Below are 18,138 nucleotides of genomic sequence, written 5' to 3' on the forward strand. Positions count from 1 at the left end.
TTTGCTGAAGATACAACTAATTATTACATTATAAAATATTTAATCCAAGAATATAAAATAAAATAATATTCCATTTTCCTATAAAATTGCACGTATGAAAAAGGTATAAAAGAAAATGCTGTCAAGGCTGTCATGAGAAGGGGCCTCTTGTACATCACCAACAAATGTGTCTTGGTAGCTCTTTCTGGAAGAGACCACCGTGTGCAGCTACTCCCTGTTCCCTCCAACAGGATTCTCAGTCCTTCAAGTCACAGCCACAGATGAGGACAGTGGGCTCAATGGAGAGCTGGTCTACCGAATAGAAGCTGGGGCTCAGGACCGCTTCTTCATTCACCCGGTCACCGGGGTCATCCGTGTTGGCAATGCCACCATCGACAGAGAGGAGCAGGAGTCCTACAGGCTAACGGTGGTGGCCACCGACCGGGGCACCGTTCCTCTCTCAGGCACAGCCATCATCACCATCCTGATCGATGACATCAATGACTCTCGCCCCGAGTTCCTCAACCCCATCCAGACAGTGAGCATACTGGAGTCGGCTGAGCTGGGCACTATCATTGCCAATGTCACGGCCATTGACCGCGACCTCAATCCAAAGCTAGAGTACCACATCGTCGGCATTGTGGCCAAGGACGACACGGATCGCCTGGTGCCCGACCAGGAGGATGCCTTTGCTGTGAATATCAACACAGGTACAAGGGCCTGCACCCCTCCCACCTCCCTCCTGGCTCCCAGTCCTGTCTCCTTACTCCCTGCTTCCCCCTTCTTTCTCCTTTCTCTTTCTTTGCCGCTCCGTTGCTACTCTCTTCTCTCCCCTTCCCCTGGAGGGAAACCAGATCCCTCCTTCTCTTTTCCATCTCTCCCCTTGCTCCTTCTTTCTCTGCTTTCCCTTTCTCCTCCTCCCTTGAGCAGCTCCTCTGGCCTTCCTGATTCCCTCACCCTACCAGTGTATGAGAGCACCTGTCTCACCACACTCATGCCAGCATTAAATACGATAACATTTTCATGTTGGCAGTTTTAAAGGAAAGTAATACCTTGTTTGTTCTTTTGTTTTTGGTTTTGGTTTTGGTTTTTTTTGAGATGGAATTTCGCTCCTGTCGCCTAGGCTGGAGTGCAATGGTACGATCTCGGCTCACTGCAACCCCTGCCTCCCAGGTTCAAGGGAGATTACAGGCATGCACCACCACACCCAACTTATTTTTGTATTTTTAGTAGAGACAGGGTTTCACCACGTTGGTCAGGCTGGTCTTGATCATGCTGACCTCAGATGATCCACTTGCCTTAGCCTCCCAAAGTGCTGCGATTACAGGCGTGAGTCACTGCACCCAACCGTGATACCTTGTTTAACATGCATTTCTTTACTAACGAGGTGGCTGAATACTTTCTTCATATGTATGCTGGCCATTTAAATCCTCTGCAAGTTGCATGCAGATCAATGATTTTCTTATGCTGTCACAAAACTAGCAGAACCATGGCTTATCTTTCACAATGTATGCAGCTTATTGTAATGCTGATGGTTTTATCATTTTCCCCAAAGTTCAGTGTTTTCTCCTTTGGGGAGTTAGGAAAGGGACATGAATGTGATTGGTGTACCTCTTGGAAGGCCCAGAGGAGTGATAGAGAAATCAACATGGCTGTGACAAAGCACTAAAACAGCAGTAAGATATCAGTTTTTCACATGTGATTAGCAGACTTTAGGATGCTGGACAATGTTGATATTGATGACAGTGTGGGGACATTGAAACCCTCATGCACTGCTGTAGGAGTTGTGACTGATTCCACTGTCTGGATAGCAATCTAGCATAAGGTACACTTGTACCATCATTACCCAGCATATGTTCCAGAGAAAGTCTCAGGGCATTAATGAAACTTTCTGAGGATGCTCACTGCAGTGTTATTGGTGATGGTGGAGCTGGGGCCATGCAGGTGTCCATTTCTGGGAGACTGAAGAGTAAAATATTGTGGGCGCACATCATGGAGGTACCAGCCAGCAGTGCCAGCAGTGAGAAGCAATAAATTAGACACACACAGAGCAATGTAGATGGATCTTAATAATAAGTATTATTAGAAAAGGATAAGAAATGGGATGAGATATATGTCACTGCACCATTTCCATAAATGTAAAATACATACAAAACAATACATGATTTTCAGGAATACTTTTATTCACAAAAAACATACTTCAATACATGACAAGGACTGCCTGAAGGAAAAGGAAAGGAGAGCGGAGTATGGGGATGAAAGGGAGTAGACGCACACATAAAACAAGAGAGGTGCCGGTGGTCATAGTGTGCAGCCAGCCAAAGAACATGATGACCTCAATCTGCATTTGAGGCCCAAAGGGAAACAGAAGAAGAAAAAAACACGAGCACTAGGAGAAGTTACACAGAACCAGCTACATCCCAGATTAGCAAAATTCCTGACTGCACGGGTTGGTCAGGACCATGGAGAGCTGCTCCACGTCCCTGCTCAACTTGAGGCTCTGCTCAATGCCCTACTGCTTTTCTCTTTCCTGTTCCCCCTTCCTCCAACTGACTCTCTTCTCTATTTTTCTTTCCAGTGTCTTCTCTGCCCCCTCCTCCTCAGCCCCCCCCACTCCTCCCTTGCCCACTTTTCTCCCTTTCCTTCTTGCCAGAGCCTCAGCCCCTGAGCTCTCCACTCCAAATGGGCTTCCCCTTGCTCCCCTGGTTTCCTTCCCAGTGTCTCTTCCCCTCCCCACTCCCTGTTTCCACCCCTCCCTCCCCCAACCCCGTCAGCTCTGAGTCCCCACCGTCCTCCCTGCCCTGCTCTGCTCCATCCCCGCTGCACCCTGAACTAACTGATGTTAACCCTCTTCTCTCTTCCTCACGGCTGGCAGGCCCACAGGTTTGAGCTCTGTTTCTCTGTCACTTCCCACCTCATCTCTTCTCTGCCTCACCCCACTGCCTTCCTCCATGCCCACCGCACCCCCACCACCCTTCCTGTCCTGTGGGGCCTGGGCCAAGGCCGTGGCCCAGCCTTTGCAGACTGAATGCAGCCGCCCTCTCCCCATCCTCGCTCCCCAGCCTGGGGGACAGGGAGCGAGAGTAGGAAGAGGAGGAGGAGGAGGAGGCGGCCCAGGGTAAGTGACTACCCCATGGCTGGGGACCCACGGAGGACAGAAGCCCAGCAGGGGGATCTGCCAAGGGGAAAGGGAATCTCAGAGACCCCCGTACCTGAGAGGGAGAGGAAGTCTCACTCTGGGATGAATCTAGTGGAAGGAGAAGCCACCAAGCCCTCTAACAGGCAGGAACAAGAAAGGTCCCAAGAAAGCCAGCACTGAGGTCAGCCAAACTAGGTCTGTCCAGTCCCAGCCCATGCTTCTAGGGGGTTCCTCTCTGATTTGGGGAGCAGGCAGGGACTGTGGGAGGCAGTGCATAGAACAGAAGGAAACCCCTTGCTAGGACTGCCATGGAACCAATGCTCCTGTCCCACAATCAGTCCATGTCATTCCCTATTTAATCAAGACAAAGGGATGGACCTGAAGTATCCAGATGGTCCCACCACTGTCCCCTCCAGGGAACCCCTCAGGGCTTTTCAGCTACCATGACTTTCTTTTAAACGTGATCTCCCTAGAATCTAAGCATTTTTAAAATTGTGATAAAATACATATAACGAAATTTACCATTTTAGCCACTTTTTAAGTGTAGAGTCCGGTAGTGTTAAGTACATTTGCATTGTTAGGGAATACAGCAGTTTTTAAACAAGCAATTACATAGCTTCTGTGTGCCAGGCACTGTTCTAAGTACTTTACAAATGGAAGCTCATTTTGTTTTTCTAATCCTCAAAATAGTAGGGGATTGAGAAAAGGATGGGTTGACAGTCAGTAGTGTAATTATCTTGTTTTACAAACGAGGACACAGAGGTGCAGAGAGGTGACATAACTTCCCCAACATCACCTGGCTAGTAAGCATCATAGGAGGGGCAGAACCACCTGCCCTCAGCTTATGAGGAGTCTGTGGGCCCACCCCAGCCACAGGTCCCAGAATCCACTGGGGACCATCAGCCTCTGTGGGGAGTGGGAGGGTTTGGCCAGGACCACCCCTGGGAAGGGCAGATTTTAGGGAGTTCTTCTCAGGCTGAACCTGGCCTGGTCTGGTCCACAGGATCTGTAATGGTGAAGTCCCCCCTGAACCGGGAGCTGGTTGCCACCTATGAGGTCACTCTCTCAGTGATTGACAATGCCAGCGACCTACCAGAGCGCTCTGTCAGTGTGCCAAATGGTAAGGTTCCTTGCAGACATCTCTCATTGGTCACTCAGAGCCAATCAGGGCAGGGGGCAGGTGGGGAATAGGCACTGGTCTGTCCCGACGGAGGGAGCAACAAGACCCAGTTGCTCCAGGAGCCAGGAGTCAGGCAACACAAGAGGCATGAAAGGTGGCAGCCACTATGAGGCCCAGGGTGGTGATAGCTAACATAGAGCTCAGCAGTGGAGGATCCAGAAGCTCAGAATTGTGTGTGATCTGAACCCCCAGGCTCAGAGTAGGAAGGAGGCTTGGTAGAGACTGGAAAGGATTAAGAAAAAATGGTTTGACAGAGGCTTAGGTTCAGCCAGCAGAACTGGTAATCAGGATGTGGCTAGGATGTGAGATGGGAAACCCATGATCTTATAGGAAGCCACAGGGTTAGCACAGAGGAAGCAAAGAGTGAGAGGAGGTGACCTTAGGCCACAGACACTGCTTTGAGGATGCAGGCACTTACAGTGGAGAATGGAGGGGCCTAGTGTTACCTTCTGCCAGTCGGGCCCAGGCCACCCTGCCTGCAGCCTGAGGCATGGGCTGGGAGGGGGAGGCAGAGGGGTGGATTTTGTGTGGGCAGAGCGAGAGTTGAGAGGGGGAAGTGGGATGGGGTGGCCTCAAGTTGCCTCGGACATGAGGCAGAGACAGCTGCTGTGGGGGAAGCCAGGCCTGGCAGATGTTGACTGCTTATCTTCACAGCCCAGAAGGCCACATTTTCCGGAAGGAAGGGCAGACTTGGTCATCTCTTCCATGTCAGAGGCTCAGATGGTTAAGGGCCCAGGCCGGTTACATAGAGGGGACAGCTCAGACAGGATCTAGGATCTTAAAGATGATCTTACCCTACGTCATTAAGCAGGTTAGGAAACCAGGGCACAGAAAGGGCCAAGGGCTCCACCAGGGTCACCTAGCCCTTCCTCTTATGGAACAGCAAGTTAGTAGACCACTGGAAAGGCTCTTCTCCTGCAGCCTGAGGATCAGGTCAATCCTCAGGGGGCCTCCAGGGGGCTGTGGGATGCTGCCATGCTCTCCCAGCTTGGCTGAGGCTAAGGAAGACCTGGTCCAGCCACACTGGTGTCCTTCCCCTCTCCCTCACTCCCGGCCTCCACCCCAGCCAAGCTGACTGTCAACGTCCTGGACGTCAATGACAATACGCCCCAGTTCAAGCCCTTTGGGATCACCTACTACACGGAGCGGATCCTGGAGGGGGCCACCCCCGGGACAACGCTCATTGCTGTGGCAGCTGTGGACCCTGACAAGGGCCTCAATGGGCTGGTCACCTACACTCTGCTGGACCTGGTGCCCCCAGGCTACGTCCAGCTGGAGGACTCCTCGGCCGGTAGGTCAGAAATCTGTCAGAGGAGGGCTGGGGGCATATATCTGTGCTTGCTTAGCCCCCAGGAGGGACCATAGCCTCTCTGTGGCCCCTCAGTGGACTGGGCCAGATCCAAGATGGCCGACATTCCATGCCAGATTCCAGATGGCCAAACCAGGGGAAGGGACAGAGTGCTTACTCCTGGGTTGGGATGGAAGCCTCTTGATGTCTGCCAGAAACCTGGGATATCCCACCAGCCAAGCTCCTACTATTAGTACCACTGAGGGAGCAGGAAGGCCAAGAAGGAGGTGTCTCCGGTCCTGGGCTAGTTGATGTTCATCCCTGTGACTGGGAGAAGCTTTTTCACCCTCCATAAGAAAAACTGGACACCAGTCCCTCCCTGCTGTGTGCCCTGCTGCTGGGCAGTGCTGCCCAACCACCCTCCTTCAAGTGACCACACCTGGCCCTCGGAGTCCAGGTCCTTCCCCTCATACTTTGGAGAGCTGCCATGAATGAGCCATGGCCAAAATGGCCATGGGAGCCTCTGTGTCTTAGGAAAGGTCATTGCCAACCGGACAGTGGACTACGAGGAGGTGCACTGGCTCAACTTTACTGTGAGGGCCTCAGACAACGGGTCCCCACCTCGGGCAGCTGAGATCCCTGTCTACCTGGAGATCGTGGACATCAATGACAACAACCCCATCTTTGACCAGCCCTCCTACCAGGTGAGTGGCCAGGCCATAGACTGGGTCCAGGACCTGTGGCCATTCCTTGGGGTCTTTGGGCGTCTTCCTCTCCCACCCTGCCAGCCTCTAACCCACCTGGAGGTGCTCAGCCCACGAGCAGCTTGATGCCTGCTTCAGTGAGTTCTAGGGCTGTGCTCGGGCTCTGGGACTGACCTTGGCCTACTCTTTCTCCCTGCCCACTGGGCTCCAGGAGGCGGTCTTTGAGGATGTACCTGTGGGCACAGTCATCCTGACAGTCACTGCCACTGATGCTGACTCAGGCAACTTTGCACTCATTGAGTACAGCCTTGGAGATGGAGAGGGCAAGTTTGCCATCAACCCTACCACGGTGAGCAGTGATGGAGGGCCTGGAATCTAGAAGTGGGAAGGACTCAGGGTCAGAGACTGAGCAGCCACCAAAATTATTGCAGTGATCCCTCTGGGTCTTGTCACCTGGACATCTGCAGCCCCAGAGGTTCTTTAGCCAAGTCAGCAAACCCCGTTCTCAGAGTCCCAGACATTTGTCAGACTGCAGCCTTTCTGTCCCAACAGATGTTGAAGGAAGTGGCCAAGTCTTTTGGAATGAGCTCTTTGTGGGACTTCTGAGATGTGTCCTCTGCACACTAAAAATGCATGATTGAAGTCCATGGGGCTACTTTTTGAGATAGTCAGAAAAGACGCATGGGAAACACTGCAGAAAGTGGGCACAGTGTCTGAGCACCTACTGTATATATGGCCCTATACTCAGTGCTGGGGAAGGGAGGATGCCCCAAAGGGTGCCTCCCACATGCTTCCTTGAATCTCAGACCTGTGGAAGAGCCGAAATTCAAGAGAAAAGACGGGTGATGATTTCAAATGTCTGCTAATTGGTTCAAAGCTGTTATTTTCAGTATAGAGAGAGAGCCCTGTGGCCTAGGGCTCGTTGGCCAGGCAGGGCCTTCCCCAGTTGCTGGGGCTGGAACTGGACTTTCCCTTCCACTGCCCTGCTCTGCCTACATCGTCTGGCACTCTGCCCTTTCAGCAGGGTTCACTCCTTCCTGCTTGGTATGAGCCATCAGACATGGTTCCAGGCCTGGCATTAAGACAATTGAACATTTATGGGGTACCTACTATGCTATTTCCTGGTCAGGCAGGTAGCTGCAGGCTGGGCTGGTCACCCCATCCCCAGGTAGGCTGGGGTAGTGAGAGCAAGAAGAGCCACTAGAATGGGAGCTTCCTGGGGGCAGGAGTTAATTGTCTCTTTTGTTCAGTGTCAAATCTCCAGACCCCATACAGCATCTGGCCATAGTAGGTGCTCAATAAATATCTTTTGAATGATTGAAGGACCTAAAGCCACCCTCTCCCTACTAGGGTGACATCTATGTGCTGTCTTCTCTGGACCGGGAGAAGAAGGATCACTATATCCTGACTGCCTTGGCCAAAGACAACCCTGGGGATGTAGCCAGCAACCGTCGTGAAAATTCAGTGCAGGTAAGGGGAGCTAACCTGGGCCAGGGACAACAGGCACTGGGGTTGTGGAGGCAACAAGCAAAGCCTCTAGCGAGTGGACTGCTACAGATTGGGAGCAGAGCCACCCAGTCCCCTTTGAGACACAGTGACAGAAAGGAGAAGGCAAGAGGGTGACTGGATGGGTTGTAGCCCATGACTGTGGCCTAGGAAGACAGGGACCCTCTGGGAGAAATATTTGCCAAACTGCTATTTGGCAAAATATTTTGGCAAATAGGCAGCTAAACATACCCGGGTGTAACCCAAATAATGTTTGGGGCTCCACATGGCCCAGTATCACCATAGTGTCCCATTGAAAGAAACACAGTCCAGAAAGCAAACATAATTATGAAGGAATCATGTTTATTTACGTCTCTCTCTCTTCTTTTTTTGTTTTTTTTTTTTTGAGATGGAGTTTCGCTCTCGTTGCCCAGGGTGGAGTGCAATGACGCGATCTGGCTCACCGCAACCTCCACCTCCCGGTTCAAGCGATTGTCCTGCCTCAGCCTCCTGAGTAGCTGCGATTACAGGAATGCGCCACCACGCCTGGCTAATTTTGTATTTTTAGTAGAGACAGGGTTTCTCCATGTTGGTCAGACTGGTCTCGAACTCCCGACCTCAGGTGATTCACCCGCCTCAGCCTCCCAAAGTGCTGAGATTATAGACTTGAGCCACTGAGCCTGGCCTAGTTATGTCTCTTAAAGAATACTAATGAGGGCTCCAAGTCACAACCCCATTCCCATTCCAGTGTCCACACAGCTATTCTGAGGCCAGCATCTCACCCTCTCGGCTCTCAATCCCCTTTTCTATGCAAAGTCCCAGGCCTCAAGGTTTTGCTTCCTCTTTCTCTCTCCTCCCTTCTTCTGCCTTTGGCAGACCTATCTTTCTGTACGTAGTACTCACTTCTCCCTCACAATAAACTCATCATCTGAAGGAAACTCTCTTGAAAGGTCGGGGGTGTGAACAGCTGAATGGGCCAAGACCACTTCTTTTTGGCAGGTAGAGAGGGCTGGGAACACACGCACACATCCGAACCTCATCCCTGTCACATATGCATATGCTGTGTTGGGAAAAGCACAGTATTTGGGGTCAGAAGACTCAAGTTCCATGAGCTGAGCACACTACTTTTGTCAGTTAACCTCTCTGAGCCTGTGTTGTCAAATCTGCAAAGGAGGGTACAGATGTGCAATTGGGGACATGAGGTGGTTTGAAAGTGCTTTGTGCACTGAAAGGGGATCTTTAAAGTCACTGCTGTTGGCCAGAGCATGGTGGCTCATGCCTGTAATCCCAGCACTTTGAGAGGGCGAGGCGAGGGGATCACCTGAGGTTAGGAGTTCAAGACCAGCCTGGCCAACATGGCGAAAACCCGTCTCTACTAGAAACACAAAAATTAGCCAGGTGTGGTGGTGCATGCCTGTAATTCCAGCTACTTGGGAGGCTGAGGCAGGAGAATCGCTTGAACCCAGGAGGTGGAGGTTGCAGTGAGCTGAGATTGCACCATTGTGCTCCAGCCTGGGTGACAAGAGCAAAACTCCATCAAAAAAAAAAAAATGAAGTCACTGCTATGAAGGGCTCTGATAAGGAAGCAGTTCAGGCAGGTCCCAGCAACCTGGGAACAAAGGCCCCATGGTTTGCTGTGTCCATAAGACCTGCCCTAGACTGGGAGGTCAGTTAGGGAAGCCAAGTCTCAGGCCAGACACAAATCCCAGTCAAGAGAAGCCTTGGGGAGTGGAGGAATGCCACCAAACCAGCACTAAGGGACAGAGATTAGAGCCAGATTTATAGGGCCACTGTGGGGAGTAGCAAGGAACAAAAGTAAGAGATGTGAGGGGATAAGGGGTTTCTGCCTCACGGCCCAAGTGCAGATTACCTGTTAACCACTGTTTTAGTTGTTGAGTGTTTATTGAGCTAGGCACTGTGCCAAGGATCTAGGATTGTGCAGCCAAGGAAACTGAGGCTCCGGGGGTTAAATAAGTTGCTTCAAATCAGACTCCAACACATTAGAAGATATTACCTCCCTCCCAGGCTGGTGCCTGTCCTTCCTCTATCCGGGCTTACTCCTGTATGACCAGGTCCCCTGTGGCAGCCCCATCCTGCTCCTCACCTTTAGCTTTGACCTCCCTCCACCCAGGTGGTGATCCAAGTGCTGGATGTCAATGACTGCCGGCCACAGTTCTCCAAGCCCCAGTTCAGCACAAATGTGTATGAGAATGAGCCGGTGGGCACTTCGGTCATCACCATGATGGCCACTGACCAGGATGAAGGTCCTAATGGAGAGTTGACCTACTCACTCGAGGGCTCTGGCGTGGGTATGTGGCCTTCCTTGGACACCCGTGATGCCTTGCGGGGTGGGAGGGGCAGGCCTGCCACCCCAGGCCAGGAGTAGAGGGAAGGGTGGGAAGGACGTCTCAACCAGAGCTACTCTCCTGCTCCCACTGCCAGAGGCCTTCCATGTGGACATGGACTCGGGCCTGGTGACCACACAGCGGCCACTGCAGTCCTACGAGAGGTTCAATCTGACCGTGGTGGCCACAGATGGCGGAGAGCCCCCACTCTGGGGCACCACCATGCTCCTGGTGGAGGTCATCGACGTCAATGACAACCGCCCTGTCTTTGTGCGCCCACCCAATGGCACCATCCTCCACATCAGAGAGGTACTCCTGCCCCCAGGGCCTCCTGCCCACAGTATTTCCTTCTTCCAGCTGTGGCCTAGAAGAGTGGAAGCACCACGCTCTAAAGGTGGGGAAACTTGGCTTCAGGAAAGTAGCTCCAGGAAAAAAAAAAGAAAAAAAAACTTTTTTAATTAAAAAAAGTTTATTGAGGTGGGGAAGCTAAGGCCAGAGAAGGAAGCAGACCTGTCCAGTGCCACACAGGGTGGTATTGAACAGTGGTTAGTATATAGGCTGTGCTAGGAAAAGATCTTTGGTTAGGCCGGGCGCAGTGGCTCATGCCTGTAATCCCAGCACTTTGGGAGGCCGAGGCAGGTGGATCATTTGAGGTCAGGAGTTCGAGACCAGCCTGGCCAACATAACGAAACTCCATCTCTACTAAAAATGAAAAAAAAAAAAAAAAAAGCTGGGCATGGTGGTGCATGCCTATAATCCCAACTGCTCAGGAGGCTGAGGCAGCAGAATCGCTTGAACCCAGGAAACAGAGGTTGCAGTGAGCCGAGATCGCACCACTGCATTCCAGCCTGGGCAACAGAGTGAGACTCTATCCAAAAAAAAAAAACGTAGTTGAAGTCTAACTCTATCGCTTCTCAGCCCAATGACTTTGAGCAAGTGACTTCTGTAAGTCTATTTTTTCCTCTGCAAAACAGGACTAATAATAAGTAAGTACCCCATCTCTTGCTCCTAGATGTCTACCAAAAAGGACAGGCTCCTCCACAACCCACTTCCCCCATACTTGTCTCAGAATAAACACACACGCCCCTTCCGTCTATCCGTTGTTCCTGCTGATACAGTGTGGAGACAGCCTAGGAGCTGAGAATGAGCATCAAAATAAGAAACAAGGGGAAGTGGCGAGGTTCTGGAATCTCTCCAGTTCTTCCACTTCTCAGTCTAAATTGCCACATAAAGATAGGGGAAGTACTCCTTTGTCTTCTGCTCTCCCCGTTTCTTCTAAGTACACAGGCCCAAAGTGCTCCTTAGTGGCACCATCAGAGTATCTCCCACTTGTTCTTTGTCCCCCAAACTCCACCCAGGCTCCACATCTCAGAATGTCCGTGCTAAGTCCATCGTGTCACTCTATCTCCTCTTTGAGGTCCTGAGGGATAAAACTCTCCCAGGACTAAGCTCAAAGAAGCATTGTGCCTTTACCATGTGTTTTGCTTTTTTACCTTGTGTCTAGTGTCTCATCAGCAGTGATTGAGCAGTCCGTCCTCTTTGCTGTGCCCACCAGGGAGCTCAGAGTGGTCAGCCCATCTTGAGTGAACCTGCAGGGACTTAGGGCTTACACCTTGCTTCCCACCCCTCAGCTTTCATCTTCCTGCCAACCAATTTTTTTCTTTACCCCAGTTTTTTAACTTGATCAATCTTGTTATAATTTATGTATTCTTGTCCCCTGCATCAAATCTCTTTTGTGAAATGAGGCAGGGTATAAATTAATAATAACCTAGTCCTTTTTCACACCAAAGGCCCCATTTATGAAGACTCCCTTCAAGGGTTTTGCATTTGGAAAGACTTATGTCTCCTGAACAATCAGCATGTATTAATTATCTGTATGTCGTCCTACTTTTTATTAATTAGACGTAACTGCCATTTAGAACTTCCAGTTGTCATGATTTGTAAGATAAACAACGAAACCATGCTGAGCTGATCATTTTTCAACTAAAAGCAAAGAAACATGCCCTTTATTTTGCCCTGGGCAGCTTTGTCGTGGGTCAATGTATGATTTCAATGAGGTTTTCAAGATCTTGGACTTAGCTCAACTGCGTTCAGAAGACTGAGGTTCAGGGGAGTGAGGTGGCATGTCCAGGTTCCGGGCAGGTTAGTTACAAACTAGACCCTGGTGGCCAACCCCTATCCTATCCACCATGTCACCCTGCCTGTGTCCCCCCCATTTTCAGGTACCCCATTGAATGGATGGTGTTGTTTGGGGACACCCAGAATTCCTGTGTTTGGGGTAGCAGAGAGAGCAAGACTGATACAGGACAAAGGGTGGCTGTGGCCTCAGCGCTTAGATTCCCTCTGTCCCCTAAACCTCAGCATGCAATGAATGGGACTGGAAGGGCAGAGTCAGCTCCTGGGAAGATGGTTACCCTGGGAAGGCTTGAAGCATGGGGTTCCCAGGCTGGACTGTTAGTGCACAGTGGCCTTAACTTGGGTTGGGGAGGAGAGAAGAGGGACAACAGCTAGCAGAAGCCCAGAATCCAGGAGAATCCAGCCGAGCAGGAAGGTGCTCCTGGCAGGTGCTGTAAGCTGTTGAGGACATTCTGCTACCGTAGGAGAAAAAGCGAGGGCTCCCTCAGGGCCTGGGAGCTGAGATTCTCTCAGGGGTCCAGGAGCCTTCCTCCCCACGCTTCCCACAGGAGATCCCGCTGCGCTCCAACGTGTACGAGGTCTACGCCACGGACAAGGATGAGGGCCTCAACGGGGCGGTGCGCTACAGCTTCCTGAAGACGGCGGGCAACCGGGACTGGGAGTTCTTCACCATCGACCCAATCAGCGGCCTCATCCAGACTGCGCAGCGCCTGGACCGCGAGACGCAAGCGGTGTATAGCGTAAGGGCGGGGCCCGGTGCGAGGGGCGGGGCCTGGGGCGGGGCTTTCTTCTGGGCGCTTTCCTGCACCTCGCCTCCTGGAAAGTCTCTGGGGGACCTGGCCACCGGGAAGTCCCCAAGCCAACCCCCTCTCCCAGTCTTTTCCTTTGACTGCACTCTTCCGCTCCTAGCTCATCTTGGTGGCCAGCGACCTGGGCCAGCCGGTGCCATACGAGACTATGCAGCCGCTGCAGGTGGCCCTGGAGGACATTGATGACAACGAACCCCTCTTCGTGAGGCCTCCAGTGAGCTCGCCCACCTCCTGCGCTGGTCACACCTACACAGGGACTCACCTGCCTGCAAGCACACACGCGCACACACTTTCCTATATACACTGTGCCAGAATACACATTTGCCTAGACACGGAAACATCTGTCTGCTTGCACTTCATGCAAGAACAACTATTTATTGAGCAGCTGTGTTACACTATATTGAGCTATATTGAGCGATGGGAAAAAAAAAAAAAGGCAGACCAAAATGCCTGACTCATGGAGCTGATAGCCTTGTCTTTGCCTGCACACACACACACACACATACACACACACAAAGCATGAAAATCAGCTCTGATTTTGTTTTGTTTTGTTTTTGAGACAGAGTCTTGCTTCGTTGCCCAGGCTGGAGTGCAGTGGCATGATCTTGACTCACTGCAACCTCTGCCTCCTGGGTTCAAGTGATTCTTCTGCCTCGGCCTCCCAAGTAGCTGGGATTACAGGCACCCGCCACCATGCCCAGCTAATTTTTGTATTTTTAGTAGAGACGGATTTTTGCCATGTTGGCCAGGCTGGTCTCAAACTCCTGACCTCAAGTGATCCACCTGCCTCGGCCTCCCAAAATGCTGGGATAACAGACGTGAGCCACTACGCCCCGCCCAGCTCTGATTTATTGATATGGGGCTGACATGAAATCTGACAGCAGGGCTAAGGGCCCCTCCTGTGGACTCCAACTCTCTTGACATGGTTGTTTTTTCTTCTTATGTGCACATGGGATGTGATGTTGCTTGGAGACTGTTGAGTGTGAGTGCATACACGTGCATGTGCATATAAGAGTAACGTGTGTGCTCCTCTCATTTAAGCACTCATTTGGGTTCTAGGCAACACTCTGTGAGGGCAGAGCTCAGGTCCCCAGGCCATGCTTTGCTCCCTTGAGGTTACAGTGGTTCTACTCACCCCATAAGGCCTGGACAGTAAATTCCCTCAGCACATACATAGTCACTGCCCAGGGCCCTGAAACAGGGACTGGAAGCTTAGGCCTTCCCTTGGCACCCTGTGAAGACATCCCCCTCCCTCCGCAGAAAGGCAGCCCCCAGTACCAGCTGCTGACAGTGCCTGAGCACTCACCACGCGGCACCCTCGTGGGCAATGTGACGGGCGCAGTGGATGCAGATGAGGGCCCCAACGCGATCGTGTACTACTTCATCGCAGGTGGGGCCGGACAGAGCTAGTGCCCTGATTATCCTGGAGCTAGAGATGACCCACACATGCCCTGCCCCTGGCCCTGCCCCCTCACCCTGTGCCATGGTCCCACCCTCAGTCGGCAACGAAGAGAAGAACTTCCATCTGCAGCCCGATGGGCGTCTGCTGGTGCTGCGGGACCTGGACCGGGAGCGAGAAGCCATCTTCTCCTTCATAGTCAAGGCCTCTAGCAATCGCAGCTGGACACCTCCCCATGGACCCTCCCCAACCCTCGACCTGGTTGCTGACCTCACACTGCAGGAGGTGCGCGTTGTGCTAGAGGACATCAACGACCAGCCGCCACGCTTTACCAAGGCTGAGTACACTGCAGGTGCAGGGACTGGAGCCTGGGCATGAGGTGTGGGGTGGCCCCTGCTCTGCAACTTACACTACCTGCCTGTTCCTGCAGGGGTGGCCACCGACGCCAAGGTGGGCTCAGAGTTGATCCAGGTTCTGGCCCTGGATGCAGACATTGGCAACAACAGCCTTGTCTTCTACAGCATTCTGGCCATCCACTACTTCCGGGCCCTTGCCAACGACTCTGAAGCTGTGGGCCAGGTCTTCACCATGGGTAGGGGCCTGGCAGCACATGAATGGCCTCTAGCCACGACCTCTCAGTCACTGCATGGACTGTCATCTGGGGGGAGATGGGGTCTGGGGGAGCACGAGAGAATATGGGTGACCCCCCAGCCAGCCACGCCAATCCTATTCATCCATCTATTCAGCAGTCCATTCTCCAGTATATCCACCTGTCCACCTCTTCATCTACCCACCAGCCCTTTCTTTTCATTCTTTCTTCTTTTCAACTCATCTGTCCATTACTTATCCATCCATCCATGTATCCACACTTCTGTCTGTCCATCTATCCTTCCATCCATCTGTCCATCCCTCCTTTTATCCTTCCATCCATCTGTCCGTCTGTCCTTCCATCCATCTTTTCTTCCTTCCATCTGTCAATGCATCCTGCTTTCATTCATCTCTCCATCTACCCATCTTCCCATTCTCCTTCCCATAATATTTGCCTGTTTTTCCAGTTGTGCACCTCGCCCTCCCCTATGTCAGGCATTGTGTTAAGACTGGGGCGCCAGGATTCAAAGCACACGCGTATACCTATGAATGTGCATGTTTGTTTGTTTGTATATTGACCTGTGTAGATGGCTGAGACTCTCTGGGTCAGGCTCTAGGAGATGCCCCTCTGGGTGTCCCGTTACCTTATTCCCACTCCCAACCCCTTCCCCCTTCTTCTCCATCTAAAGACTCCTCCTCTGTATGCCTCATCTGTGGCCTGGCATTCAAGGCTCACTAGATCTTCCTCCTAATCCCTCTTTCTGTTCCACAGTCACCTGCTATCCTTAAAGGCCCTGTGCCCAGCCTAGCTAAGCTGCTTAGCATCCCTTCAGCCTGCTCTCTTCCATCCTCCCCTGGCCTTTGACCCCTCTGCCTTCATTGCCTGGAATGCCATTTTGGCCCCTTCTTTGCCTTCGGATGTCCATCCCCCACCCTTCAAGGTCTAGTTCATGTGCCACCTCATCCAGTTACACAAGCAGACACCATCCCTTTGGCCTCTGAGCTCTCACTGCTCTTATTTTATAAATCAAGGCACAGAGAGGCTCAGTAGTTTGCTTGAGGTCACACAGCTAGAAAGTGACAAATTTTGAGCCCAATCTCTTGTCTTTTAAGAGAAGACTATGCTGTACCACCTGATCATCTCTCTTCTATGGGTTTTGTTGTTGTTTCCTTTTTTTTCTTTTTTTCTTTTTTTGGCGATAGAGTCTCACTCTGTTTGTTGCCCAGGCTGGAGTGCAGTGGTGTGATCTCAGCTCACTGCAGGCTCTGCCTCCTGGGTTCAAGTGATTCTCCTGCCTCAGCCTAACAAGTAGCTGGGATTACATGCACACACCACCATGCCCGGCTAGATTTTGTATTTTTAGTAGAGATGGGATTTCATCATGTTGGCCAAGCTGGTCTCAAACTCCCGGCCTCAAGTGATCCGCCCGCCTCAGCCTCCCACAGGCGTGAGCCACCACACCCAGGCTTGTTTGTGGAATTCTGAGGTACATGTGTTCGAAAGAGAGAGGAGAGACAGACAGACACTAAGGGGGCTCAGAAATGGTCCTTTGCACCCTAGCATGGGACAACAGAGTCACAAACTTGTCATCTGCCCTCCCCCATGCTGATAACCTGCTGAGACCCGAGCCTCTGCCACTTCAGATGGGCATCGTTCCCACTTGCCTGTCACCTTTGCTCTCTGCTGCACCCTGTGGGCATTTGTGCTGCCTCCCCTAGATGTGCCCACCTACCCCAGGGCTCATGCCCCTTCCTGGGGATTCAGGGGCACTGAGTCTCTGAGCTGTGCCCCACCTTCGGGCTTCCTGCAGGGAGCGTGGATGGCATTCTGCGCACCTTCGACCTCTTCATGGCCTATAGCCCCGGCTACTTTGTGGTGGACATTGTGGCCCGAGACCTGGCAGGCCATAACGACACAGCCATCATCGGTATCTACATCCTGAGAGACGACCAGCGCGTCAAGATCGTCATTAACGAGATCCCCGACCGTGTGCGCGGCTTCGAGGAGGAGTTCATCCACCTGCTCTCCAACATCACTGGTGCCATTGTCAATACTGACGATGTACAGGTGCCTCATGGACCCACCTGGGGCTGGGGCAGTAGAGGGAGACGGGGAGGCCAGCCACAAGGAGAGACAGGGCATTGTGCAAAGGCCAGGGTGTGAAAGGCAGTATAGGCCCCACTTAGTCATTTCCTAGCAGTGCAGCTTTGATAAAGTTCTCCCAGGTCTCTGGGCCTCAGTTTCCTCCTCCATAAAATGGGGTCAATAATAAATAGTACCTGGCTAAGTGTGGGTGAAGTGATTGGCCCATGCCTGGCCCTCAGCAAACATTCAGAGGGCTCTATTCACAGGGAAGGGCAGAAGGGGCTCCTAGAAGAGGCCTGCCCATCCCTGTGGCCCCCTGCTGTGGTAGCCACACCCTACAATACCCCTTCCCATCCAGTTCCATGTGGACAAGAAGGGCCGGGTGAACTTTGCGCAGACAGAGCTGCTCATCCACGTGGTGAACCGTGATACCAACCGCATCCTGGATGTGGACCGGTGAGTGGGGGCCTGTGTTTGGACTGTCGGCCTATCTGTCAGCATGCCTCCCTGCCCTGGAGTAGGGGAGAGGACCCACCAAAGGAGACACAGACCACACCATCAGGCCCACTGTGTGGAGCCACCTCCCAGAGGGGGCAGGGCTAGGAGACAGAGCAGAGTTTGGGGGTATGAGCAACTCTGTCCCTCTGAGCCTCCCTCTCCACATCTGTAACATGGGAGTATTCAGGCTGTGCACAGTGGCTTACACCTGTAATCCTAGCCCTTTGGGAGGCCAAGCCAGGTGGATCACCTGAGGTCAGGAGCTCAAGACCAGCCTGACCAACATGGGGAAACCCCATCTCTACTAAAAATACAAATATTAGCCAGCGTGGTGGCACACGCCTGTAATCCCAGCTACTCAAGAGGCTGAGGCAGGAAAATCACTTGAACCTGGGAGGTGGAGTTTGCAGTGAGCCGAGATCATGCCACTGCACTCCAGCCTGGGCAACAGAGCAAGACTCCAATCTCAAAATAAATAAATAAATAAATAAATAAATAAATA

General features: G+C 52.2%; 1 protein-coding gene across 1 annotated transcript in view; it reads left to right on the forward strand.

Moving 5' to 3' along the window:
- The first annotated feature begins 610 nt into the window (after window positions 1–610).
- Window positions 611–18,138, forward strand: part of LOC105502880 (cadherin-23-like) — a 22,533-nt gene continuing 5,005 nt past the window's right edge. The window contains exons 1-15 of the mRNA XM_011929554.1: window positions 611–689; window positions 4,122–4,238; window positions 5,365–5,589; window positions 6,121–6,290; window positions 6,502–6,639; window positions 7,641–7,760; window positions 9,907–10,084; window positions 10,218–10,429; window positions 12,805–12,996; window positions 13,166–13,279; window positions 14,326–14,455; window positions 14,565–14,816; window positions 14,895–15,056; window positions 16,864–17,120; window positions 17,497–17,596. Of these exons, the coding sequence (XP_011784944.1) occupies window positions 4,130–4,238; window positions 5,365–5,589; window positions 6,121–6,290; window positions 6,502–6,639; window positions 7,641–7,760; window positions 9,907–10,084; window positions 10,218–10,429; window positions 12,805–12,996; window positions 13,166–13,279; window positions 14,326–14,455; window positions 14,565–14,816; window positions 14,895–15,056; window positions 16,864–17,120; window positions 17,497–17,596 (2,359 nt within the window). The 5' untranslated portion in view covers window positions 611–689; window positions 4,122–4,129. The remainder of the gene's footprint in view (window positions 690–4,121; window positions 4,239–5,364; window positions 5,590–6,120; window positions 6,291–6,501; window positions 6,640–7,640; window positions 7,761–9,906; window positions 10,085–10,217; window positions 10,430–12,804; window positions 12,997–13,165; window positions 13,280–14,325; window positions 14,456–14,564; window positions 14,817–14,894; window positions 15,057–16,863; window positions 17,121–17,496; window positions 17,597–18,138) is intronic.

This window comes from Colobus angolensis, unplaced genomic scaffold (assembly GCF_000951035.1).
Source record: "Colobus angolensis palliatus isolate OR3802 unplaced genomic scaffold, Cang.pa_1.0 Scaffold12, whole genome shotgun sequence".
Lineage (NCBI taxonomy): Eukaryota > Metazoa > Chordata > Mammalia > Primates > Cercopithecidae > Colobus > Colobus angolensis.